This window comes from Procambarus clarkii, chromosome 23, assembly GCF_040958095.1.
Source record: "Procambarus clarkii isolate CNS0578487 chromosome 23, FALCON_Pclarkii_2.0, whole genome shotgun sequence".
Lineage (NCBI taxonomy): Eukaryota > Metazoa > Arthropoda > Malacostraca > Decapoda > Cambaridae > Procambarus > Procambarus clarkii.
In genome coordinates this window covers 15,900,527-15,926,901 of record NC_091172.1, presented here as the reverse complement: position 1 = coordinate 15,926,901, position 26,375 = coordinate 15,900,527, and the positions used below count along the sequence as shown (strand labels likewise).

Here is a 26,375-nt window from a genome sequence, read left to right as displayed (position 1 = left end):
TCCTTGAAGACATTATGTAATTAAAGGCTTAATATATAAAATATACTGTGTAGCTATATAGTTTAAATAAAGACTAATTTGCTTATATAAGAGAAGTAGAATAATGATGCAGAAGCATCAGTTTAGAACTGATGCTTGGGACCTTGCTAAGCCTTAAACAGGCTTCGTGTTTGCATATTGATACAACCCGTCCTCCTAAAAATAACGTCACTTTTGGCTCGTATGCTCACTATGGCCAAATTTGGACGTAATTTGAAATGAAATCGACTCACAAAAGTGATGTACTGTCCCGTTTTCTGTTTGCGTCGTCCGGCCTACTCGGTAAGGTTAGAAGAGGAAATTTTCAATTAACGTTTTTCATAACATTTTGAAACCTTATGAGAATTTTCTGCCCACCTAACCTATCAGAGGACCCTTAACTTACTGTTGTTGAAAAAAAGTCCCAAATTTATTTTCATTTTTTCATTTTCAAATTACCTCCACTTTCGGCCATAGTGGTAAACCGCCAGAAGCAACGTTATTTTTAAGAGGACAGGTAGTTATACTTAACTACCTAAGATGCCCGTCTCCTTTTCTTTCTCTGGTTTAACCATTCGCCTTTAAACACAATGAAATCACGATAACGTGATGTATCTATAGTATGCGGCCCGCTCCAAGCAACAGCCTGTTGGATTGTTATCACAAGTCGAGCCTGGCCCCAGGCCGGGCTTGTGGAGTAGAACTCCGGCAACTCTCTTCGCGTAAACTCCAGGTAATAGAGTGCAATCCCACCCATTGTTATCTTTTGTCAGACGTACTTTATACATTCCATAATGTGCCGTGCTTCACACACAAGCATTTTAATGCAGCAGCTGTTGCTTGAGCAGTTGAGTGCAACCCGGGCTGGCAGTCACTCGCAACCATGTGTGTCAACTTTGGACACACGTACACGATTGAGTGCAAGGTTCAATTCAAGTATGACAACATTTGACGTGAAGAGTGGAAACCCCCATACTTTTTATGATCTGCTAGACTCGACTTGAGACAATTATAAGTCAATGCTAACACATTGTCCCGCATGGAGACCAAACCTCAAGCTAATGTTATCTACCGGTAAAAAGTCGGGGAATTAATTTTAAAGATTGTATGTATGTTGTTTTAATCAAATATTATATAGAGTTCTGTGGATAAAGAAATCTAATTATTTTGAAAAACTATTACACCATAAATCTTTAAGGGAAAGCGAGCCAGTTTGGCTCCAACCCGGCTCCTCGGGTTTCAAATGATATACATAAAAAAAAAAAAAAAAAATTAGCAGACTTGCCCCAGGATTGGTAAATTTCCTCTCGTTACTGTTGTGCCAACCATGTGTGTCACTGAGAACAGTGCCACGCGGTGGAATGGTTTACGAGGCGTTTGTGAGTAGTTAATGGAAGCCATGATGGAGGGAGGGTGAGGGAGGAGGCCCCGGGACGCCTCGGGACTCCCCGACAGATAACTCCCACACACCACTCCCTCCCATGCTAGTAGTCTCTCTTAGCACCAGTATTTACCTGTGTAACGTGTGTGATAACTCCCTCGAGGGACGTTTGATTTAGAGAAGTGTATGGTAGCAGGTAACAGAGCTACCATTGAGAAGAGTGTGAGTAGCTCTACCGGGGGCCCCTAGCACTGCCAGCGTGCACGGTGGTGTTAGGGCTTAACACCCTACTGTGTGTTATGTATTCACTCGTGTTTGCATTATATGAAGTGTCTTGAAAATAGTGAGTCACTGTAACAATGGATTGTAAGTGCTTGTTAAGTTACTGTATCCAGTAGTGCTACTATGCTCAGTTCTCAAGTTGCAGCTATTGCAGTGATATGGAAAGTTTTTTTTTATTAAGTCTGGGGAAAATTCAAGTTAAAATTCAGTCTGAAATAATATTTCTTACTCTTGGAAAGCAGGACCTATCAAAATTCATGCTGCATTTTATGAGGAATAGATTTAAAATCATGTGAATTATGTAGTCTACCTAACCCGAGTGTACTACCTGGGCCCCAGTAGTACATATATTGCAGAATGTATTGAATATAAGCCCATGGTATAACTGCACAAGTGTATTTCACTGCAAGCACTAGGATGCACTGTTTGGATATAATATGTATTATGCTGTTATACATTGGGCTAGTAGCTACTACAAGCAGTTTTTTGTTACAAGTCTATCATTATAATTGCATGTAATGTGTACAAATGAAAAATAAACAATGCCAAATAATACCCGAATGAGGTCTGATTAATAATAATAATAATAATAATAATAATAATTTATTTAGGAAAAGTACTTACATAGTTGCAGAGTTACAGTACAAACATTCTGTTTGATTTAAAGATAGAGGTAGTACATACAATACCCAAACCCACTAGTACACATAGCATTTCGGGCAAGAAGACCGGGCATTTCGGGCAAGGAGATCGGGTATTAAGACCTTTTGCATCCCTCTGAAATTCTTTTGTGCTAACCCTCACAGGACAAGTATGGGGCAGACAACTACCACACGATGGACATGCTGTGCCTTCTATAGAGTACAAGAGTGATGAAAATGAACCCTTACTTAACATAAGGCTTCTGAATATGTTGTACTGTGTTAGGCTTTTGGGATACAGAATAAAAAATGTATGTGCTGCCTGGAATGTTTGGGTTATATTATTCTTTACAAAAAATAAAGAATTAGAAGACTTGCCCAAGTATACTATATCCAGTGTAGCCACTGGCTTTAGATTTAGACAGTTATTATTCAGCTTGATTTTCAATAAGGCTTCTTTACAGTACAGTACTAAGAAAGTGCTGTATTTTCTGACATTACCAACACTGTTACAGTACCCAAATTTACCTGCAGATTAAGAACATTACTCATAAACACAAAGTACTAATATATAAAAGTAATAATATTCTATGATTTATTTTGTGATAATTGGTAGCCTCAGTAGCTGCTAATGTTATTGGTGTTAGCTGTTCACTTTATCTTTGCAAAAGGTTTTGGAAATAGTTACTTTCTTATTTATCTCCTGTGTAAGAGTTGGGAGGGATATGTTTACTTAATTTTTTAGTGTATTGTACAGTATCTATAAAGGCATTACCCAATCCCATCAAAATAGGGTAATAGGGTCCTGGTAATACAGTTGGGTTCATTCTTGACTTAAAATTAAAAATTCCGGGTTTGAGTCCCGGGCAGGACAGATAGTTGGGTGCATTTCCTATTTTTTTTTTTTTTTTTTTTTTTTTTTGAGATATATACAAGAGTTGTTACATTCTTGTACTTGCTTGTTTATCTCCTGTGTAAGAGTTGGGAGGGATATGTTTACAGTATCACTATCACCTAATGCATCTGTTTACCTAGCAGTAAATAGGTATCCAGGAGATTAAGGTACCTTGTTGAGGGGTTTCATCCTGGAGAGGTTCCGTAATTCGACCCTGGGGGGGGGGTGACCTCGATATAAACCTAACATGTACCAGCACCATGTATAAACTGGCTGCCTGTCCCCTGACACAATTAATTATTATAAATTATTAAATATACAGTATTTTAACTTATCATTTGACCAATTATTTACTCAAATTTTTTATAAAAAAAATGCTAAGTTATGTGGATTTTATATTGTAATTTCCTGGGCAAAATTTCAGAGGAGGGTTCTTAACAATGTTTTACTTTAAAATCTGGTATGAAACAAATTTCCTTTAAGATTTGGTAAAGTTAGGAGAGATTGTTAATACTGTACTAAGATGCATCCCCTTGTTGCAATGCTTTTCTAGTATATTTCTTTATATTCCTGTCGTGAATATCATACTTGAACAATAACTACGCAGAGTTAAAAGTTGCATATTTTTGTTGTTGAAGTTAGTGTTCTCAGGTTACTCCCTAACACCTTATGTAAACCCAGCAATGATGTTTGTAAAGTTATCTGCAGTATGTCATCCCAGCTGCTTGTGTAAAATTCTGTCCATAGGACACAACAGCTCATGCTTTAGAGCATGGGGGTTCTTAACCTTTCTATGATTCCAAACCCCCAGTATGTCCCCACACCCCCTTACCAGACTAAAAAATCATCATCACCACCAGCACTATTAGGTACTACTGTAGTATGATTTCAAAAGGTGTGAAAAGCTTGGTTTTACTTTCCAAGTGGATGGCTAGGAACAGAGCAGCTGAAAGAAAATCTAAAGTATTTTATCATGTTTATTAAAAAAAAAAAAGATTTCAAGATAGCTACAATTATAGTAGCGAGATTTTGCCAATTTTTATGTAAATTCAAAACATGGAACTAATTAAATCTACATTGATAACAGTGGTAGTAAATTCTAACCTAACAACAACTTTTTTTTTGTGTTCAGATGTCGAGTCTTATACATACCTCCATTATTTGGTTCCAGTCCTCTGAAAAGATATTGGAACCCCAGCTTTAAAGAGTGGCAAAATGATTTGTTTAGGAAGGCACTTTTCATAAAACTAAGATTAATTTGTGAATTACATTTCTCAAGTATTTTAACTGATCAACCTTTTCTAGCACTTCTACCTTCACACACACGTACTAGTGTAGTATGTTTACATATTCAGATCATATAAATCGGGAGACCTGGTGGCTGAGTGGACAGCACTCGGTGTTCATAGTCCTATAGTCCAGGTTCGATCCCCGGCGGAAGGCGGAAACAAATGGGCAGTTTTTTTTTTTTTTTACCCTGATGCCCCTTTACCTAGCAGTACATAGATACCTCGGAGTTAGACAGCTGCTATGGGCTGCTTCTTGGGGATGTGTGTGTGTGTGTGTGTGTGTGTGTGTGTGTATAATTACCTAAGTGTAGTTACAGGATGAGAGCTACGCTGGTGGTGTCCCGTCTTCCCAGCACTCTTTGTCATATAACGCTTTAAAACTACTGATGGTTTTGGGCTCCATCACCTTCTCACCTACCTTGTTCCAACCGTCTACCACGTTGTTTGCAAAAGTGAATTTTATTATATTATTTCGGCATCTGTGTTTAGCTAGTTTAAATCTGTGACCTCTTGTTATTGAAGTTCCATGTCTCAGGAAATCTTCTCTATCAATTTTATAAATTCCTGTTACTATTTTGTATGTAGTGATCATATCTCCTCTTTTTCTTCTATCTTCTAGTTTTGGCATATTTAATGCCTCTAACCTCTCCTGGTAGCTCTTGCCCTTCAGTTCTGGGAGCCACTTAGTAGCATGTCTTTGCACCTTTTCCAGTTTGTTGATGTGCTTCTTAAGATATGGGCACCACACAACCGCTGCATATTCTAGCTTTGGCCAGACAAAAGTTGTGAACAATTTCCTTAGTATTTCGCCATCCATGTATTTAAAAGCAATTCTCAAGTTAGAAAGCGTAGCATAAGCTCCTCGCACAACATTCTTTATGTGGTCCTCAGGTGATAGTTTTCTATCTAGAACCACCCCTATATCTCTTTCTTTATCAGAAGTCTTTAAAGATTTTCCTCATAATTTATAGGTTGTGCGGGGTCTATGTTCTCTTATTCTACATTCCATAATATAGCATTTATTTACATTAAATTCCATTTGCCAATTGGTGCGCCATATACTTATTTTATCCAGGTCTTCTTGAAGGGCATTACAGTCATCTAAGTTACTTATCCTTCCTATTATCTTAACATCATCAACAAACATGTTCATATAATTCTGTATTCTATCTGGTAGATCGTTCATGTAGACAATGAACATTACGGGTGCAAGAACTGAACTCTGTGGTACTCCGTTTGTGACATTTCTCCAGTCCGATACACTTCCTCTTATGTTTGTGTGTGAAAATCAGGATTAAGGACTTGTCCGAAATGTTATGCATGGTAGTGGCTGTACAAGAATGTAAGAACTCTTGTACAGTATATATATAAATAAAAAAAAAAAAAATCAGTAATTTGGCCTAATCTACAATGATTATGTTGGGGATTGGTTATTTCACAAATCAACCTCCCTCAGAATACATGTACATATTGTACTGGTATCTCTTTTTAACATTTGGCAACATCCAAAATTTGGCAATCTCCAGTTCCAAAGGGGCTTGATTTAAGACTCCACTGTATTTGAATATTAATAATTTCCTAGCTGAAATGGCTTCTTTCAGCATCATTATTATTTGGTAAAATGCACACTTTTTGCAGGGATGAATTGATACCAGCTGAGAATCTGTGCCAATGGATTGAAACCAGGTATACTGTATCGTATAGTGAAGCAAGACACTGTTAGTATCGGAATGACGATTTGTCTTAGTTCAATAAAATTATAGCAATTTCTTACTTCACACACCAGGATGCAACAGGAAAAACAAGTTAATTTATGGTAAGTTAATATTTTTTGAGAAATGTAAATGCTCTACCTTGTTTTGTTTTTTTGAACATCATGTACCTTGTAATTTTTTTCTGGAAGGGACCTCTCACTGGCTCCCCAATCTTAACACTTGTACAGTACTACCTAACCTTAGCCCAACATAACCAGGGTTCCGAGACTCATCTGCCACCCACTGGCAGCCAGAACCAGAATCCGGCTCATTACAAGGTGAGGGAAGCACTAGATCAGCGATCAACCATAAAATTTGTAAAAGCCACACCAGAAAGTTACACAACAAGAGACGTGACTGTTTGAAGGAAATTACTGTAAGAGACACCCTTCGGTAAACAAGGTGTGGCATAATTCTGATGGGTTGTCTTCATCCTCATCTGCAGCTGTCTTCTTGGCTGGCATTTTAGGTGGCTTGGTATATTTTCTTCCTATTTCTATCCCACCTCCATTGGTGATCTTGTCTTGGTTTTGGTTTAACCATTGGCTATTGCTAGCTGCTGTTACCTCTTTTCCTTGGGTTGGTTATGCCTCCCTTAGTTTCTAGGTGTGGCAGTTTCATCTCTGCCTCTTTGGGGGTTCATTCCTCCTGCCAGTTTTTCTCCTGCTAGGCTTTCTTATTATGGTTCAAGGTCCTCCTCCTTTTACCTCCTCTTTCTGTACCCTTAATTGAGCCTGGTCATCCTTTCGGCTGTCTTTTGTTTGTCCTGGGTCTCGGTTTCTTCCACCTGCTCTTTGCTCTGGTAATGTTCTGGTCTGGGTATCCAGGGGTGACACTTCTTGATGGAGCTTGGCTGTGCTGGCCAGGGATTACTTCGGTGCTCCATTCCCTTTGGATGTTCTGGTGAGCACTCCGTTTGTTGGGCCTGTTCTCCTGGTTCCTTGTTTCAGTGCCCTGCTTTCTTGCTGGGTAGTTTTGTTTTCGTTCCTGCTCTGCTAAGGCTAGTTCCATCTGCCGCTTGTGGGTTCATGTTTTTTTACTCTTCTAAAAAGACATGAAGAGCCAGAAGACTTTTCAGTCCTCTTGTTATTTTCCTCACCGTAGCGACATAACTCGGGAAGATACAGACGGAGCCCCCAGAAATCCAGTGTTAAATGTCATGAAACGTCTCTTTCTGGTGGGTCCCTCTGTATCTCCCCATTTATTTTCTTCTCATGGTGCTTGGGTACCTGTTTAACTAACGTAGCTTCCCTGGTTCCTTGGGTTGCTGGAGCTGCCGGCAACAGGTGGAGAGTGTGTGGAGCTAGCTAGTAGTTGGATCTAGACAATGAGTGTGTTACATTGAAATATGACCACAAATGTCCTCGCAGTTTGAGTTTTTATGCGCCTATCTTTCTGGTGGGTTTTCCTTCGGTAATAATATTGATTTTGTTTTCCCCACACTCATGCCTCTATATAAGGGGCCAAAATTTACTCCTCATTTTCGGTAGGCATTTGTGATTTGAGAGAGAGAGAGAGAGAGAGAGAGAGAGAGAGAGAGAGGGAGAGAAAAGAGAAGGCAAGTAGGCATTTGCCGCCTCCTCCTTCAGTCATCACAATTGACTTGAGAATGGTCCAGGACGGACTGAAACATCGTTGTCCCTTCACTTTCTAGTGTGTGGTCTGGTCAACATAATTCAGTCACGTTATTGTGACTCATCGCCTCCAGTTTCCCCTTCTTTGTGTTGATCTAGTTCCAGGGTTCGAGTCTCCCAGGTTGTCCACAGGGTTATCGGTCCAGTACTTGTTACTGGATAGCCTGCAGTGTATCCTCATGCCCCGACGTTCGTAAGTTTGCTGCGCTAGCTGCTGTCTTTGGTGACATTCGGGCACTGGGTTTTTTGGAGGGCGAACAGGGTCCTGGCTGCTCGCTACCTTGTCAGTGTTCCCGGGCCTAGTCGGGCCTGTGTCACATTGGGTTGGTGGTTGCAGCCAGTTGTCTCGACTTGGCGTTGAGGAGAGAGGGCCGACCGCCTCCCGGGTAAGTCCCTTTTGTTTTGTCTTTGGGCGAGTAGCTCCGGGGAGCCGAAGGGGCTGCCCCCAGAAAACCAGCGTTGAATGTAATAAAATGCCAGTTTCTGGGTGAGACCCCAGTTTTCCCCCTGGCATCCCTCCCTTCGTCCAGTCGGTATTTTTTTCGTGGTTTTTGACATCCGGCCTCATAATTGCAGGGTGGATAACCGGCACGAGGGTCTGGAGCTCCCCCTTTCCCCTCCTGAGGAGAGGGAAGGTTGAGCAGACAGTGGCACGGTGACATCATGGTCGTTTGCTCATTTTCATTTAGGGAGTTCTGTCCACTAGTTCGGCTTTCAGTAGCAATAATTTAACCAGAATAGGGGGTTTGTTTTGGGGTGCCTACCTTTCTGGGTGTCTAACCCAGTCGATGGCAGACATAGAATGGTTCTAACCACACGTGTGTTTCTATAAACCATTGCTCCTCGTGCCTCACTGAGGGGGGCCAGGTTCCTGCTCGTGGTCCCCGGTAGGCCTAGACCTCCATGTGCAGTGACTGATGCCAGGGTCTAATACATTCATATCAGCCTAATTAGCTCCAGGGAGCCTCTGGGTCTCACCCAGAAACTAGCGTTTCATTACATTTAACGCTAGTTTTCCAGTTTTGTGGTTGTATCTGATCCTCTGCTTCCTTAATATCTTAAGAGTAAGATTCTTGTTCTTACTTGTGAGCGAGATTCTTGTTCTGGCTTCCAGAAGGTTGTGGATGGGTCTCAGAGTGCTGGTGTGTTGTGCTAGGGTTTGGTAGTATCAGAATTAAGCTCGGGAAGCTGTTGGAGGCCCTCAAGAAGAGGGCATTTAATTTCATTCAGTGCTCTTTTAAAGGTTGTTCCACAGTGCACTCCACCTTGCAATAATTGTCGAGTGTGAACTTTCTAGATTTGTGAGTGCTGCATATACAGTAACTTGTTCATTTTTGTTGTGTATTGCTAACATTCTCCCCTATAAAATTATATCCATGCTTTTCATGCAATTTCCATGTTATAATTCACTTGGCATTCCATTTCAGTTAATTGTTTTCTTGTATCCCAGACTATCCTTGTGTCCCAGACAATCCTGAGATCCCAGACTATCCAGACAAGTATTTAGTCACATGTGCATAGTAGGAAATTAATAACCTACATTTCTTTTTAATGTTCACTGTTTTTCTGGGGGGAACCCCTTCGGCTCCCCAGAGCTAATCCAGGCTGATATGCTAATGTCAGACTTCAGCATCAGCCATGTGTATGGAGTTCTATGGGCCTACCGGGGACCATGAGCCAGAACCTGGCCCCCTCAGAGAGGCAAGGGGAGCAATGGCCTATAGAAACCCCCGTGTGGTTGGAAGCATTCTATGTCTGCCATCGACCAGGTCAGGCACCCAGAATGGTAAGTGTCCCAAAACAAACCCCTATTCTGGTGAAAATTACTACCACAAGCCGAACAGATGGATAGAACTCTAAAACAAATGAGCAAACGATCATGACGTCACATACGTCCCCACGCTGCAGTCTGTGCAGCTCCCCCTTTCCCGGGAGGGGGAAGGGGGAGCCCCAGACTTGCCGTGCTGGCTATCCACCATCAGTTCTTTGGCTGATGCTAAAAGCTGAGGTCATGTGCTCTGGCTCCAGTGGTTGTTTCAGCACTGTACTTAGTGTGGTGACTGTCTTCTAGGTGGTGCGTGAGCCGGGAGTGATTCTCCAGTACTTGGGCTGCATGTGCCTAGGGTTTTCTTCCCTAGGTGCCCTGTAAGTACTGCCCTTGGGGCCACCTTCCACAGGTTCCTTGGGTTCTGCCTCTGCTAGGCTGTTTACTGCTTGGTTTTTGGCCGCCCTTTGTGTGCTCGGGTGTTCTGTCTCCCTTGTCCACTTTAGGGTAAGGGGCAGTTTTGCACTGGTGGGGCGCAGGGTGTCGCGCAGCTTGTTTTCACCAATCATGGAGGCCGGCTCTGTTCCACCTGGGTATGATGTCCTCTTGCGGTGATTTTTTTTTTTTTTTTTTTTTTTTTTTTTTTTTTTCTTCTTCTTATCTGCCTGGTGGGGGGGTCTGTCTTCGTTCTTGCCCCCTGTGCCCCCTGTGTACTGAGTATTCTTCCTTCTTCAGGGGGTTTTCCCTGCTAGGTCCCTGTGAATGTACATGTCTCAGGGGTTTAGTTCTTAGAAGGTTGTTTGGTAGCTTTGGGTGCCGGTTAGCAGTACCCTGCCTGGGATTACCTGAGTGCGAGTCCTCTTACAGTAAACGCTCAGGATCCTGGGAAATCCCTGGGGGCGGGCGGGTCCGATGGATGTGACCCCCGGAGTCCCCCCCCCCCCCTCCCTCGCTTCCAGTGAGTTTGAGGGTTGCTCTCACCCCTTGTCTCAGGGTGACTCTGTCTTTGCCACCGTCTGCTGCCTTTGGGGTTGGTGACACCTTCGGCCCGGAGTCCTGCGAGTTTTGCTGCTTGTTTTGACTCGGTTATCCCCCCTTTTTCTTGGGACGGGATGTCTCCGTCATGTTCCCCTCTTCTTTCGGTTCTACATGACTTTTGGTCTCGGGTGCGACTGTGCCTTTATGTGCTTTCGTGCCTTGTGCTTGCTTCTGTGTTCTCGAGGGCTCGGGAAGGTTTTTGCTACTTCCCGTATTATTGGAACGTCTGTCGTCTTTTCGTTGTGACTTTCCTCCAGTCCTTTCTGGGGCTTGTTGGTACATGGTGCATGTGCACTTGTGTGCATTGGTCTGTCTTCGTTGCTCGAACCCTTGGTTTGGGTACTGGTTTGGTGACAACCCTTTGCACCTTCTTCAGTTTAGTTTATTGGAACAGGGCCTGCGACTTTGTGGGTTGGTCTTGTCCCTTTCGTTCCCGTTTGCTGCATGCCTTCTTCGTTCCTCATCTTCTTGCTTCACTCTTGTACCTGGCCGCTGGTGCTGGGGCTGTTCTTCTGGTCTTTATCTTGTTTTCTCCTACACACTGTTGTGTGTTTTGTTTGTGCCTTTTGGCCCTCCTATTGCCAGGTATGGGTTCTTGTTTTCCTGGCTTGCCCTGCCTGTTGGCTTTTTCAGGGTCTCGCGGTGTGCCTTCTCTGGAATCTCACGTCGGACCTGTAGTTTCCGATCTCCTGGCGAGCTTGCTCGCGCTGGGGAGTTTTTCTGTTTGGCAGACGTTCCATCTCCTTCCTTGCCGGCTTGGGTTACCGGCTCTGCTTCCTCGGTGGTCGCACCCGAGATCTTCACGCGGCTCCGCCTCTTCCTAGGATCGGATGAACCTTGACGGGATCAGTTAGGTTCTGCTCGAGTCTCTCAACTTTGGTTGGTGGTCAGATAGCTTTGTTGTTGGTGTTTCACCTGCGTGCTTCTTCTTAGCGCCGGTATGGGGAATATTGGCGGTCCTTCCTTTTTCTTCTGTCCCTTCTTCGGTAGCTGCTTTGTTGGCATCGGCTTGGCTTTTCTGGTGTGGGGTTTTGGGGTCGTCATCTTGCCGTATACTGTCACCTCGTTTCATGCGGCGCTGGTGGAGCTGCTTCGTCTTGCTTTCGGTCTTGGTGTTACATCTGCGTCGTTCGTATTCTATCTCGTGCGTCGTTTTACCTCCGGCCTACTCGTGTGCTGCTTGAGCTGTCCTGGTCTCTGGACAGTGTGCTCTTTCTTCTCCTCGATTGGTTGTGACCCCTTCGGTTCGGGTTTGTTTCTCGAAGGCTCTTTTCCTGTTGGTATTTGCCTCTTGGAGTTGGGTCGCTGAGCTTGCTCTCCTCAGGCGTGGGGGTTTCTGCTTCTTCGATCGTGGCGATTGGTTTGTTCAGTTGCAGCTGTCTCCCTCTTTTCTGGCACGGGGTGGGGCTGCTGCTTTCCGAAGGGGTCCTTGGTTTGTTGGTACTGTACTTGGTTGGTCGGGCTGGGGGTGCATCGTGTTTTGTGTTCGGTTGCGGCCCTCCACTGTTATTTGCGCGCCACGGCTTCTGTGTCCTGGACGCGCTTTGGGTTGATCCGGTTCCGTTCTTCCCTGTTAGCGGGTGAAGGTCTCTCGGGTCGTCCACCGTGTTATTGCGGCTAGCCAGCCTGTGTTCCTTCTCCGTGCCCCTGGCGTTCGTGGATTCGCTGCTCTTGCTGCCGTCTTGGTGGCATGTCCTAGGTGACATTCGGGCACGGGGCTTTTGGCGGTTGTACAGGGGCCTGGCTGCTTGATATCTCGTGTCGTTCCCGGGCCCATTCGGGCCTGTGACACCTTGGGTTTGGCGGTTGCAGCCAGTTGTCTTGACTTTGAGTTAGGGAGTGTGTGGCGACCGCCTCCCGGGTACGTCCCTCTTTTTTCCTCTGTGGGTAGTTAGCTACGGGGAGCCGAAGGGGCTCACCCCAGAAAACCAGCGGTGAATGTAATGAAACGCCATTTTCTGGGTGAGACCCGGAGGCTCCCTGGCATCCCTCCCTCCCTCCCTCCGGTCGGCGGTTTTTCGCGTTTTTGAGATCCAGCCTCAGAATTGATGGTGGAAAGCTAACGCGGTAGGTCTGAGGCTCCCCCTTCCCCTTCCCGGGGAGGGGGGGAGGTGTGCAGACACCGGAGCGGCGACGTGTTTGACGTCATGATCATTCGCTCGTTTCTTTTAGGGGAGTTCTATCCACCTGTTCGGCTTGTGGTAGCAATTTTCACCAGAATAGGGGTTTGTTTTGGGACGCTTAGCTTTCTGGGTGCCTGACCCTATCGATGGCAGACATAGAATGCTTCCAACCACACGGGGGTTTCTATAGGCCATTGCTCCCCTTGCCTCTCTGAGGGGGCCAGGTTCTGGCTCGTGGTCCCCGGTAGGCCCATAGAACTCCATACACATGACTGATGCCAAAGTCTGACATTAGCATATCAGCCTGGATAAACTCCAGGAAACCGCTGGGTCTCACCCAGAAAATGGCTTTTCATTACATTCAACTCTGTTTTTTTAAGAGATTTGTTTGTATTTGCAGATGGTATGTGTAATAGAACTGATTTTGGAAAACATCTTCGAAGAATTGCCTGGATGTCTGATTTGTTGCCGTTAATACTGTCTACACACATGTTCAAGAAAGATGGGATGCTACTACTTTATCGTCAGACAAATATTGTGACCATACGTATGGATAAAGATGCTTCGGTTAGAACACAAATATGCTTTACGTGATATCATTCACTATTGCCTGTGGAGTGTTTTATGTAAGCTAAATAACATAGGTTTGTAATACTCATTACACATATTTTTGTATTTTTTGGTATACTGTATTGCAGAAATCACACTAACTATTTTTAGCTCTCAATTATCTACCATTGCCTTCTCAAATTTTATTAGAATTTCTCTAGCTCTCTATTTCTACACGAGCTGGTTATAAAAAATAATAAAATATTGTACATTACTGCATATTGGTTAAAGTGTACAATGGATCCAATAAGCCCTACTTTGCAGGAGTTCTTAATCTCAAATGAGAACCCATTTGTGTGTGCTGAAAGTGGTGAGAGGCAACATGAAATAATGCAAGTAGAGGAGATGCACTTTAATTTTTTAGAGGATGAAAAGCATAAACGGCTTTCTTCAGAAATAGAACATAGACCTTATGCTTTCCTTCCAGACAGTGTGGAAGAAAATGGTGTTAGTCATGAAATGCTGCTAGGTTGTTTAGAAAGTGGAAACAAACATGATGCAGCTATACATGAACTATTTGTAAATCAGAAAAGCAATGCATTGGAATTTAGTGCATCAGATATAGATGAAGAGGAAATAAATGAGTCAGTGATTGAAAAAGATAAATGCAATACCTCTGAAATTGAATTGAATCTTTTTGAGTTCTCCAGGAATGAGAAAAGAGTGCATCCAATTCCACTGGAATGTTTGGAGAGCAAAAGGAAAAAATGCAAGACTAAACATAATGCTGAAGATGTTGTGCACACCAGAGACAGAATAAATGATATCAATGTCATAGAAGCAAATGATCAAAATAAAAACATAAACATAAGAGAAACAGTGTTTGTTTGTTCTTGGAATGGTAATATGAATAGTGAATACACTTCCTTAGAACATAAACTTTCTAAAGAAACTATATTTAATGGGAATGAAAATAATCTACCAGAATCAAAACAGAATGCAAAAGAAGGGAAAAATTTAGATGTAGAATTTAATGACCTAGAAGGGGTACCATTTCATAATTTTGAAGATGCTAAGCATTTATCTAAATCCTTCCTGAAAGAACAAGCACCAGTCGATGGCTTTGAGGATGGTCACCATATACATGTACCTCACTTTATAGATTGTAACCCAGTTGATAACTTTGAAAATGGTAACTATGTTTCCAAGTCTTCAGAACAAAAACAAGTTGATGACTATGAAAACAGAAACCGTGATTCAAATTCTCTAGAGCAAACACCACTTAATGGCTTTGAGAATGGTGACAATTCTAAATCCATTGAACAGGCATCAACTGATGACTTTGAAGATGATAGCCATGGTTCTAAATCCATAGAGCAAGCACCAACGGATGACTTTGCGAATGATGATAGTTGTAAATCCATTGAACGAGCATCAACTGATGACTTTGAAGAGGGCAACCATGGCTCTAAATCCATACAACAAGCACCAGTTGATGACTTTGAAGACTATAGCCATAATTCTAAATCTACTGAACAAATACCAGTTTATGACTTAGATGATGGTAACCATGATTCTAAATTCAGAGAAAAAGCACCAGTTGATGACTTTGAAGACAGCAACCATGGTTCTAACTCTATTAAACGAGTACAAATGGATGTCCCTGAAGACGATAGCAATGGTTCTAAATCTGTTGAACACGCATCAATTGATGACTCTGAAGATGGTAGCCATAAATCTAAATCCATTGAACGAATGCCAGTTGATGACTTTGAGAATGAAGATAATTCTGAATCCACTGAACAAGCATCAACTGATGACTTTGAAGACAATAGCCATAACTCTAAATCCATTGAACAAGTAGCAGTTGATGTCTTGGAAGACGATAGCCATAATTTTAGGTCTACGGAACAAATGTCATTTTATGACTTAGATGATGGTAACCCTAATTCTGAATCCATAGAGCAAGCACCAGTTGATGACCTTGAAGACAGCAACCATGATTCTAACTCCACTAAACAAGTACAAGTTGATGTCCTTGAAAACGATGACAGTTATTCTAAATCCATTGAACAAGCATCAATTGATGAATTTGAAGATGGTAGCCATAAATCTAAATCCATTGAACAAATGCCAATTGATGACATTGAGAATGATGATAATTCTGAATCTGCTGAACAAGCTTCAATTGATGAATTTGAAGATGATTGCCATAATTCTAAAGCCATAGGGCAAGTACCAGTTGATGGCTTTGATAAGTATGATTCTCAGTCTGTAGAAGATAGTAATACTAATTCTAAAACCACTAAGCAAGTATCATTTGATGTCTTTGAAGATGATAACCATGATTCTAAAACCATTGAAGAAGCACCAGCTGATGACTTTGAAGTTGGTGATGGTTCTGAGTCCATAGAACAAGTTGATGACTTTGATGATAATCAAGATTCTATATCTGTAGAGGATGGTAATACTACTACTAAATCCATGAAACAATTACCAGTTGATGTCTTTGAAGACAATAGCAATAATTCCAAATCCAATGAACAAATACCAATTGATGACTTTGAGAATGGTAACCATAAATTTACTCCTACTTCTCCTCTACAAGATTTACAATCAGATTGTTCGAATGATCAAAATGATAGCAAGTCTGGTATTGTAGACAAGATATTGTCTGAGTGTTTAGAAGTTAAATTAGATTGTATATCTGAAAAGGAGATCAAGTGCGAAGACACCATAATGGAACAAACAAAATGCTCGAAATGTGGCGATACATTAGAGGATCAAATTTCTCCTGAATTGGATAATATGGGGGATACAGTTAAATGTTCCAAGTGTTTAAAAGAAAAGGCTAATGTAAATGACAAAAAGGCCCTAATACAAATGGGAAAAAAATATCATATGGTGTTTAACATGGGAGAAAAGCCTTTTAAGTGTTACCAGTGCAAAGAGGAATTTAAAAAAATGGCAGAACTACGAGAACATTTGATTCTTCACACACAAGAGGAGCCATATCAGTGTGAAGTTTGTGGAAAAACATTCAGGTTTCAAAGCTCACTAAAGCGACATATGCTTTTTCATTCTGATGAAAAGCCCTTTAAGTGCACTCATTGTGGAAAGAAATTTAAAACACTTGGTCATTTAAATCAACATATGGCAATACATATTGGAAAGAAACCAGTTGAATGCATCATATGTGGGGAAGAATTCAAACAAAGGCGATATCTAAAGCAACATATGTTAACTCATACTGAGGAGAGACCATTTAGATGTGCCCTTTGTGAAAAAACCTTTAAGTACAATTGTGATCTTAAGGAACATATGTTTACCCATCTTGGAGATAACCCTTTTAAATGTTCTGTATGTGGGAAGGAATTCAATAGGAAAAGCAATCTTCGTCAGCACAGAGTAACTCATTCAAGAGAGACTCCATACAAATGTCCTGTATGTGCAAAGGGATTCACTCTTAATGGCAACCTGAAGCAGCATATGGCCACTCACATAGAGGAAAAGTTGTTCAAATGTGGCGATTGTGGGAGGGAGTTCAGTAATAAAAGTAATCTTATTCAGCATCGAGCAATACATAGCAGTGAAACGCCGCACGCGTGTGTCGAGTGTGGTAGAGCATTCAAATTGAAGGGTCACCTGAGGAAACATTTAATCACTCACAATGAAGATAAAGCATTTGAATGTCCAGGATGTGGAAAACAATTTCGACTTAGAGGTGATCTCAAGAGACATATTACCAGTATAAGTTCAGATAAGCCATTAGAGTGTTCCGAGTGTGGTAAGAAAATGCAGTGCAAAGGGGAGATGAAGCAGCACATGTTCACTCACATAGGAGAGAAATATGAGTGTAGCGAGTGTGGGAAGCTGTATACTCAGAGAGGTACTCTCAACCGGCATAAATTGTCTCACTCGGGGACAGAATCGCATGAATGTTCAAGGTGCGGAAGAGAATTTGGCCAAAAAATTAATCTTGAACAGCATATGTTCACACATATAAGTGAGGACTCAGAGGATTTAGATTGTCATGTGAATAATACCAGCCTTAAGCAAGAATGTTTGCCATTTATTGAAGATGGCTTTACAGACACTGAGAAACATCAAGAATATAATTTTATGAAACACATGATTACCATTAAAACTGAAGCAGAAACGGAACCAGATTCTGAATGTAGTAATATGATGTCAGAAACGGCAGAGAGTAACGACATTTGCTCTTCTGAATTTAAATACCATTGTGATAATGACTGCCATAATCTAGATAAATCTATAGAATATGTAAATAGTAAAGGTGGCACAGAAATTTTTATAAAACAGGAAGTTGATGAAGGATAAAAGACTGTGCATTGAATTGGCCATGTATGCAAAGATAGACATGTACAGTACTATATAAAACAAGGAATCCAGTGTTTGAACAGTTTAATACATTTATTGAGAAAGCTCAATTGAATTAGCATCAATGAATTATTGGTATTATCATGAGACTAGTCATAAAAAGATGGTTACAATATTTAACTTTAAATTAGTTTTTGAAATCATTGACCTTGCTTGAATTTAAGGTTTGAATAATTTGCTTCCTTTACATATATCTCATTGACTACGTATTTTAATATTTTATAACTTTATGGTTAAGTGTGTTTGCTTAGTCATGGAAAGCTGAATAATATTTGTTTCTGGGTCACACAGCTTAATATTGTGAAGGAATATATTTTGTCAAATGGCAGTGAATATCTGTGAAAGTAATAACGATGGATGTGCTTAATATTTTGAATGTAACCATATAAATAATTTGAAGGCAGATCATTTGAGAAGAGCATATCCTAACATTGAGTGATAGATGCACTATATACAAATTGCATATGCATCCATTAGCCTATACAGTTCACTCCCAGTTCTACATGGAGGCATTATCAGGGACCTTGCATTCAACTGAGCCATATAGTACAATATTTTGTTTAGGCTCTTGTGGGGAAAATAGGATGTACTCAGTGCTAAAAAATTATATTTCAATACAGAGTTTAAATAATTTAAATAATGCACGTGAGGTTATATGCTATTTCTGGGGGAGGGGGGAGCCCCTACGGCTCCCTACGGCTCCCTACGGCTCCCTACGGCTCCCTACGGCTCCCTACGGCTCCCTACGGCTCCCTACGGCTCCCTGGAGCTTACTAGGTTTATATGCTAATGTCAGACTTTGGCATCAGTCATGTGTATGGAGTTCTTTGGGCCTACTGGGGACCATGAGCCAGAACCTGGCCCCCTCAGAGAGGCAAGGGGAGCAATGCCCTATAGAAACCCCCGTGTGATTGGAAGCATTCTATGTCGTCCATTGACCGGGTTAGGCACCCAGAAAGGTAAGCATCCCAAAACAAACCCCTATTCTTGTGAAACTTGCAACCAAAAGCCACTGGTAAGGGGCACAGGGTGCTGCGAAGCTTGTCACCTATCACAGCGGCCAGCTCTGTTCCTTGGGTACATTGTCCTCTTGTGGGGTTTTGTTTTGCTTTTTGTTTTGGCCTTGGTAAAGGGTTCTGCCCTACTTGCCACTGGTGTTTGGCCTCATCCTGATACTTGGTGGTGCCCACTGCTTGGTCCCCGTGAGTGTACATGTCCCTGGGGTTCAACTGTTGACAGTTTGTTTGGTAGTTTTGGGCGCCGGTTAGCAGTACCCTGCCTAGTTTTTCCCTGAGCGCGAGTCCTCTTCAAGTAAACGTTCAGGACTCTGGGAATTCCCTAGGGGACGTGTGGGTTCGATAGATGTGACCCCGGAGTCCCCCCCCCCTCACTTGATGCGAGTTTGAGGGTTGTTCGGTCCCCTTGTCTCAGGGCGACCCTCATTGTTTTTGCCTCCGTCACACAGCCTGTTGGGTCGGTGACACTTTCGACCCGGAGTCCTGTGAGTTTTGCTGCTTGCTGATAACTCAATTTACCCAATCTGTGGATGATCATCTTCGGGTACAGGCTGCGCAGGCATTGCATTCTAGGTTTCATTTGTTGCAACGCGCTCGGTTAGTTGCTCACCTGGATGCAACGCAGCTGCTCCGTTTTGCTTATAGGGACCTGGACTTGGGGGTGGGGGTTGCTTCGACCCTGGTTCAGTCCGCACCTCCTCGTCTTTCCCCTCCCTTCTTCCCTGTTCTAGGGTGCGGGTCTTCCAGGTCGTCCGCAGGGTTATTAAGGCTAGCCAGCCTGCAGTCTATCCCTGTGCCCATGACGTCCGCAAGTTCGCTGCTCTTGTGCCGTCTTTGGCAATATGTCCTGGACTGACATTTGGGCGCAGGGATTTTGGCGGTTGAACAGGATCCTGGCTGCTCGTTAACTTGTTAACGTTCCTGGGCCCAGTCGGGCCTGTGTCGCTTTGGGTCGGAGGATGCAGCCAGTTGTCTCGGCTTCGGGTTGAGGAGTAAACAGCCACCGCCTCCCGGGTAAGTCCCTATTCTTTCCTCTGTGGGTAGTTAGCTCCAGGGAACTGTAGGGGCTCCCCCCAGAAAACCAGTGTTGAATGTAATGAAATGTCATTTCCTGGGTGAGTCCCGGAGGCATCCCGGCATCCCTCCCTCCCTCCGATCAGCGGTTTTTCGCGTGTTTTTGACATCCAGCCTCAGAACTGGGGTGTGGATCGCCGGTGTGATGGGTCTGGGGCTCCCCCTTCCCTCTCCTGGGGAGGGGGGGAGCTGCGCAGACAGCGGCGCGACGACGGGTGACATCATACTAGTTTGCTCGTTTTTGTTTGGGGAGTTCTATCCACTAGTTCGGCTTTTGGTCGCAATTTTCACCAGAATAGAGGTTTGTTTTGGGACGCTTACCTTTCTGGGTGCCTAACCCGGTCGATGGCAAACATAGAAGGCTTCCAACCACACGGGGGTTTCTATAGGCCATTGCTCCCCTTGCCTCTTTAGAGGGGGGTGCCAGGTTCTGGCTTGTGGTCCCCGGTAGGCCCAAAGAACTTCATACACATGACTGATGCCAAAGTCTGACATTGGCATATCAGCCTCGTTAGCTCCGGGGAGCCTCCGGGACTCGCCCAGAAAATTGCATTTCATTACATTCGACGCTGGTTTTTTGTTGAATGCAAAATAATAAGATGCAGTAAATTCTGATGAATACAAATTCTCTTTAAATAAAACACAGCTTAAATTCTATAAATATGCTTTTGGTTAAAACTTAATATTTTATGTAATATATACATACGTACTGTACAGTATGAAAATCACATGTTAATTTCTTTGTAACTTATTATATACACTGTACAGTATAAAGCTTACTGATGCCAAAAAATTTGATAAAATTTTCCAGGTTCCATACAGACATTATATATTAGTATAAAAAATCATGTAATATTAATTGTTGAATTTTAAAGTGAAATCAGGTATTAATATTTACCTTGAAGAGGCCTGCCATAAATCCCCTTTTTGAAGAACAAGGAGTCTACTGTGCTTTGTTATGTTTCCGGTTAGGTTAGGTGTAGATTAGTTTGAAAATTGTTTGTATTCTTATTTCAGTAGGTTTGTTAAGTTGTAAATTCTCATTAAAAAATAGAAAACTCCTAATGCCCATGTAGTAACTTAAGATTTGGAAGTTTTAAAATGACTGGACTATATATAAGGAGTCTTAGCCACTAATTTAGATACAAAATTTTTTAGTTACAGCATGAGTCTGCTTTAGTTTTTTGGTTTACACATTAAGCACTGCATATCTTGAGGCAAACTGTTGACTATTGATAACTGAACAGTATTATTTTGTGACAAAGTAATCAGTATTGCTTCTGTGTTGACAGAAACAACAATGATCTTTCATCTGTTTATTGCCATTAGACTTTTGCACTCATGTTGTAGAATCTATTAGGTACATAAGCATCTATTTTTTGTGTATAAATTTCTAGCTGGCTGAGTTTTATGTATGAGGGGAGTGTGAATGAGCACAACTGGATAATTGTAATTGCCTTTGTAAGGTAATTTTTCTCATTTTATTACTTTGCATACTTTAATTAGTATTTCCTGGTAGGGCAATACTTATGGTTTTGCTATTATTTTGTTCTACTACTTAATTTCCAGATATGTAGCTTGATAAATGCCTCTTTGGCTTGATATCAGACTTCAAAAATGTGTAATAAAACAGAGCTTCCTATTGAAACTGGGCAGTGTAGTCCCCAGGTAACCATTTTAGGACCTAACTTTAATGTTTTGTTGAGTGCGAGGAGGGGTCTTTGTCTCTGTTGTGATGACATTGCAATGAATTGCTCGAGGTTCATAAAATTTAGTAAGACACATTCTCCTAACACCAGATATGCTGGATAGTCTTCAGTTGAATCTGCTAATCCAGATGCTTTAGCCACATTTGAGATTTTAGTTTTTGTTGCTGTTATGGATATGTCAAGAATAATCAATACAGTGATTATAAAAGTCCTGCAGTACCATAGGATGGCATTTCATTTAGGAGTATTTTGAGTTATGCATGATTATCTGTGCAAAATACATGTATAATGATGCCTTTTTTTGTTCACAAGGTTGACTCCTCATTGCTGTTAAAGTTTCACAGTAAGCCAAGTTAACTTGGTGTTTCTGGCCATGGTAAGTTATGGCATTGTTAGCAACATGAATCCTGTTGGGCTTATCAAGGGGCATCCCTAACCAGAGGGTGATCTGTCTTTCATTAATTCAACCAGCTGCTGGCCAGAGCCAATGGTTTTTAACCTTGCCGACTGACTGACACGCTCATCATCCACTGCACCACACTCATGGCTGTGCGCGCGCACACACATACTTGTTTCACTTTCTCCCATAAGTATATGTTAAACCATGTTTTTCTCTTTAATGTTAGAAGTGTAATCAGTATTTAATTGCAAGTAAGGAACTTATTTTTTGTAAATTATTTGTGGAACAAGTATGGTAGGTAGTGAAAAAATATTGAAAATATTAATGGGACTGGTGAAATTTTTTGCTCATGTTCCATGACTTCTGTTTATATGTCATTATTTTCTTAGCGGTGATTTTTCCTATTTATTTTTAAACAATTGACAAAATTAAAAGTAAATTAGTCAAAGGAATCCACTTGGGTTTTGACATTCTGTATTGAACAATCATCATTATATTATTTTGGATAGTATTCATGAATTCTCTTTAACTATAAAACTAGTACTTGTTCAGTGCTGTCAATCATATTTTTAGACAAATAGTAAAATTTTTACTAGCAGATCATGAATGATTGTATATAGAGCATGTTTATTTCCATAAATACTGTAAAGGATTCTACATACACGGTGATGATTGTTATTCACTTTTTTCTTGGTCCCCTCCCAACTTTCCCCTTGATCTGAAACTATGCAGTTGTTGTAATAGCTTGTTACATTCAGAGCACAGACCTTTTTGCACCTTAAAAATTAGTCTTCCAGGTTAAGAGGAAAACCGATTCCTCCTCTTCCTTCCCAGAGGTAAGAAACACACTGTTTTAGAGTCTACTTCCACAACCATCCCTCGTAGAGAAGTCTTGAGATATCTCTGTTCTTTAACATTTGCAATTACTGTACCTGAGTGTCTACAAACACTTCCATTAGCCAAATATATTTGTCAACTTTAGATTTGACCTTTCACAGTCTTGATGCTATGCATCATACTGGCATGCGTTTAAGCTTCAGCGTATTTTAAACTTCCCCACTTTATGGTTTACATGTCAAAATGATGCACCATTATTACAAAGCCATCATTATCAGAACTATTGGCCTCAATATCTCACAAGGAGATGCTGTCTTTATTTAATGCTTTCATTTTTTTTTAACCTATGTGACTGTTCCGATCACAGCATACATTATTTTGTGATCTTTTACTACCAGAATAGCTCTTATACAGGAGACTGTTTGAATATTTGGAATATATTTCAACATCTTATGCCAGCAATTTCTCTGTGGAAAGTCCAGTTTGTTATTTTTTAGCCCTCACTCTGGAAGTAACATTTTATTCCCCATTATCTAGAAACTCCATTTCACTGAATGTTTTTAACATTACAGTATTTACAAACTACTGTTGTTCTTATAGTAGGGGTTTCAGTTATTTTCCTAGATAAAACTTACATGTTTCATCTTCCCTGATAGACATTTTTATTGCAGGCTTTATCAGATTTAATGTGCACTGAAGCAGTCAATTTAAATGAATCTACGATCTTTTATAGTTACTGACTGAACAGTATTTTTAATGACTGGAATCTTTTAACCCTGGGGATGATAGATGACAGGCTACAACAAATAATAAATTATGTGCCAACCAATGTAATCCATGTCCATGTCCTTCCTCATTTAACCGAGATAGTAAATGGGAAATGTAAGCAGCCTGGTAAATTATTGGCTTCAAATATGAGTCCTGTAATAATGTATGAGTCCTATGATAATGTATGAGTGCTATAATAATGCCTCACCAGTTAGATACCAGAACCTACAACTTCTTGCAGGTCAGCGTTCAATCCCGACGGTCCAGGTGGTGGGACACTACTACTACTACTCTCCGTCCTATCCGAGATCTTAGTCCTTGTATCCCTTCCCAGTTCAGTACTATACTGTACTGTATATACTAGCCTAGCACTTTCTCCTGATACCTCATTCCAAAGCTCTGGCTTTGAAACCAGAGCTTTATATATGGCTATCTGACTTTGGTTACCCATATTGAAAAGTGTTGCATCTACAGTACAGTCATGATTGTGGTGTCATTTTATAGATAAATGTCTCTTGCTATACCATGCATGCCATTGGTGCTTCCATAAAAGTATAGTACAGCATTATGTTTTAAAATTAGATTTCAACTCCACTAACATAAGGGTATAACTTTGCCTTACTGCTGTTGCTGTTTTGCTGCTGTACTGTGTGACTACTAGTTTTCTATGATACTAATGTGGATGTTACAGTACATATAATATTTTGAAAGGGGCCAATGTTATGTTGCTTATCATTGTTGTAAAATAGTTAACTCTCTTAATGCATGTGCACATCAATGATCAATCAGCACTGTTGGGTCTGGCCAGTAACTGAAAGGGTGAGTACATGCACATGCCCTGCTCCTTGGCTATAGGAATCATGTTATGATGAATAAGTTGTTGTCCCATACAAGGTATACCCATGTACCCATTTTTTAGCTTTCACAGGTAATTTAATGTAATGTTTTTCTTGTATTGTCTTACACTTTTTATCAGTGACAGTACTCCCTCTTCCTCCATGAAAGTGGGAATCAGAGTAATGATAAATATAATAAGTTGATCATTAAGTAATAGGTGATGAATTAAGTTTGGAATAGCGATGAACTCGTCAGAAATTCTCGTATTCATTGTTGGATATGAAAATGAAATGCCTCCTGTACAACCATGTCACAGCACAATATTAGCAGTTACTTATAAGACCTCTTATGCAATTGTCCAATTATCTCATTTTTCCTTAGAGCAAATGCTATTTTGATACTAAAACTGTTCTTTCTTGACTTGGGGCAAGACATTAGTATCTTCAGTGGAGTGAATGTGCTTGTAATGCATACTTTTATATACAGTACACAAAAACCCTCCAAATAATTTAGAGCAAAAATGTAATGGAAGGTGGATTATTGCTGTAGGAGCACTAGTACAGGTGTGGGTACAATATAGAATGCTTGGATGAAAAGATAATATTGTATATTAATTGTGGGAAATAAAAAGATACTAAAGACCAGATGAGAAAGCTGATGCAGTCACCAGTGTGCCTTTTGGAGGGACTCTACTTTAGGTGATGGTAGAGGTCTTTATATGCCTCGTTTCTTGAAAGGCAGTTTATTGTGTGGTATATCATTTTTCAAAAAATTCTGCATTAGCCAATACACTTTCTGTGAAACTTAGTACAGTATACTGTACTTATAATACTTTAGATTAATCTACATTTAATTAGATGTCTATCTCCACTGAAATTTAATTGGGTGCAAAAGTAATGTATTAGTTTGAAGTATTTATAGTAGTAGGAGTTAGCAGATGTTGAGAAAAGCATTGTATAGGGAATAGGAACGTTACTGTGGTTAATGTTTTCTTCACACGAGTTTGAGAAAGCTCTTTTTGAACAAAACATTATCCACAATTAAGTTCCTGTCCCAATATGGTATTTTTGATCAATAACATGGGTCAGCAGTTATTGCACCATAGCCAGATGTTAATGACCAAATAAAGGATTATGGGAGGCATTGTGCCATTGGGTAGGAATTTTATATATTTGATTGCCTTCGCAATTCATATACCATACTTGAAGATATACCTAAATTTTGCTAAGAACATTCTGCATGAACTACCCTGAAATTTACTTTGATACTTTATATTTTTATGCAGATGTTTGATTATACTGTATTTTCTTTGTACCTGTAATGTACTGTAATATGACTATTGCTGTGTTAAAACTTGTATATCATGGATGTCCAGATGAAAGATTGCAGTGCCAATAGTCAAACTTCTCTCTTGTGATTGGGATACTGTAATTTAATTAACCAATTTCCATTTAAAGTGGTTTTGAAATATGTGCCAAAAGTTACTCAAGCTTTTATTTTTGCTGTTACTGTAAACAAGTTGCTGATTTTTTCTTAAGTGTTCATGAATTTCTGTAACTGGAGAAAAATAATTTAAAAAGCCTAGCAAAGGCCTAGTCATTATGCATAAGACTTTTTTTGTTTTTTTTATGTGCAGTACTGTATTGTTCAGAGGTTGGAGCATTCCTTCACAATATTCTAATATATATATTGGTCAGAGCATTATTAGCTCAATTTAATTTCATGAACAGATATGCCATGTAGTCAGGGAGATATTAAACAAGAATTTATATATTGCATAAGGAACACTGGAAATGCATCACTACATGGAGCTTGTATGTGCATGGTTACACTGCAGTTTGTGTTTACTCTGAGGTAGTTAGAGTACTCTGGGAATTAGGAATAGAACACTGCCCATACATATACTGTATTGTAGTACTGATGACCAGCTTTATTGGTAGTTGAATAAATAATAAGCAATTTAT

The 26,375-nt window shown here is 40.8% G+C and overlaps 1 protein-coding gene across 9 annotated transcripts; it reads left to right on the top strand.

Annotated features, from left to right (window-relative positions):
* Window positions 1–662: 662 nt before the first annotated feature.
* LOC123764042 (uncharacterized) lies at window positions 663–26,375 on the top strand. Of its 9 annotated transcripts, none has more exons than XM_045751522.2 (3): window positions 663–751; window positions 6,145–6,322; window positions 13,221–26,375. In XM_045751522.2, the coding sequence occupies exon 3, from the start codon at window positions 13,667–13,669 to the stop codon at window positions 17,708–17,710; it is 4,044 nt and encodes a 1,347-aa protein (XP_045607478.2). In that variant the 5' UTR covers window positions 663–751; window positions 6,145–6,322; window positions 13,221–13,666; the 3' UTR covers window positions 17,711–26,375. The 9 variants fall into 9 exon arrangements, with proteins under 9 accessions (XP_045607478.2, XP_069186007.1, XP_069186009.1 ...); XM_069329906.1 differs by lacking the exon at window positions 663–751 and adding an exon at window positions 777–865; XM_069329908.1 differs by lacking the exon at window positions 663–751 and adding an exon at window positions 841–954.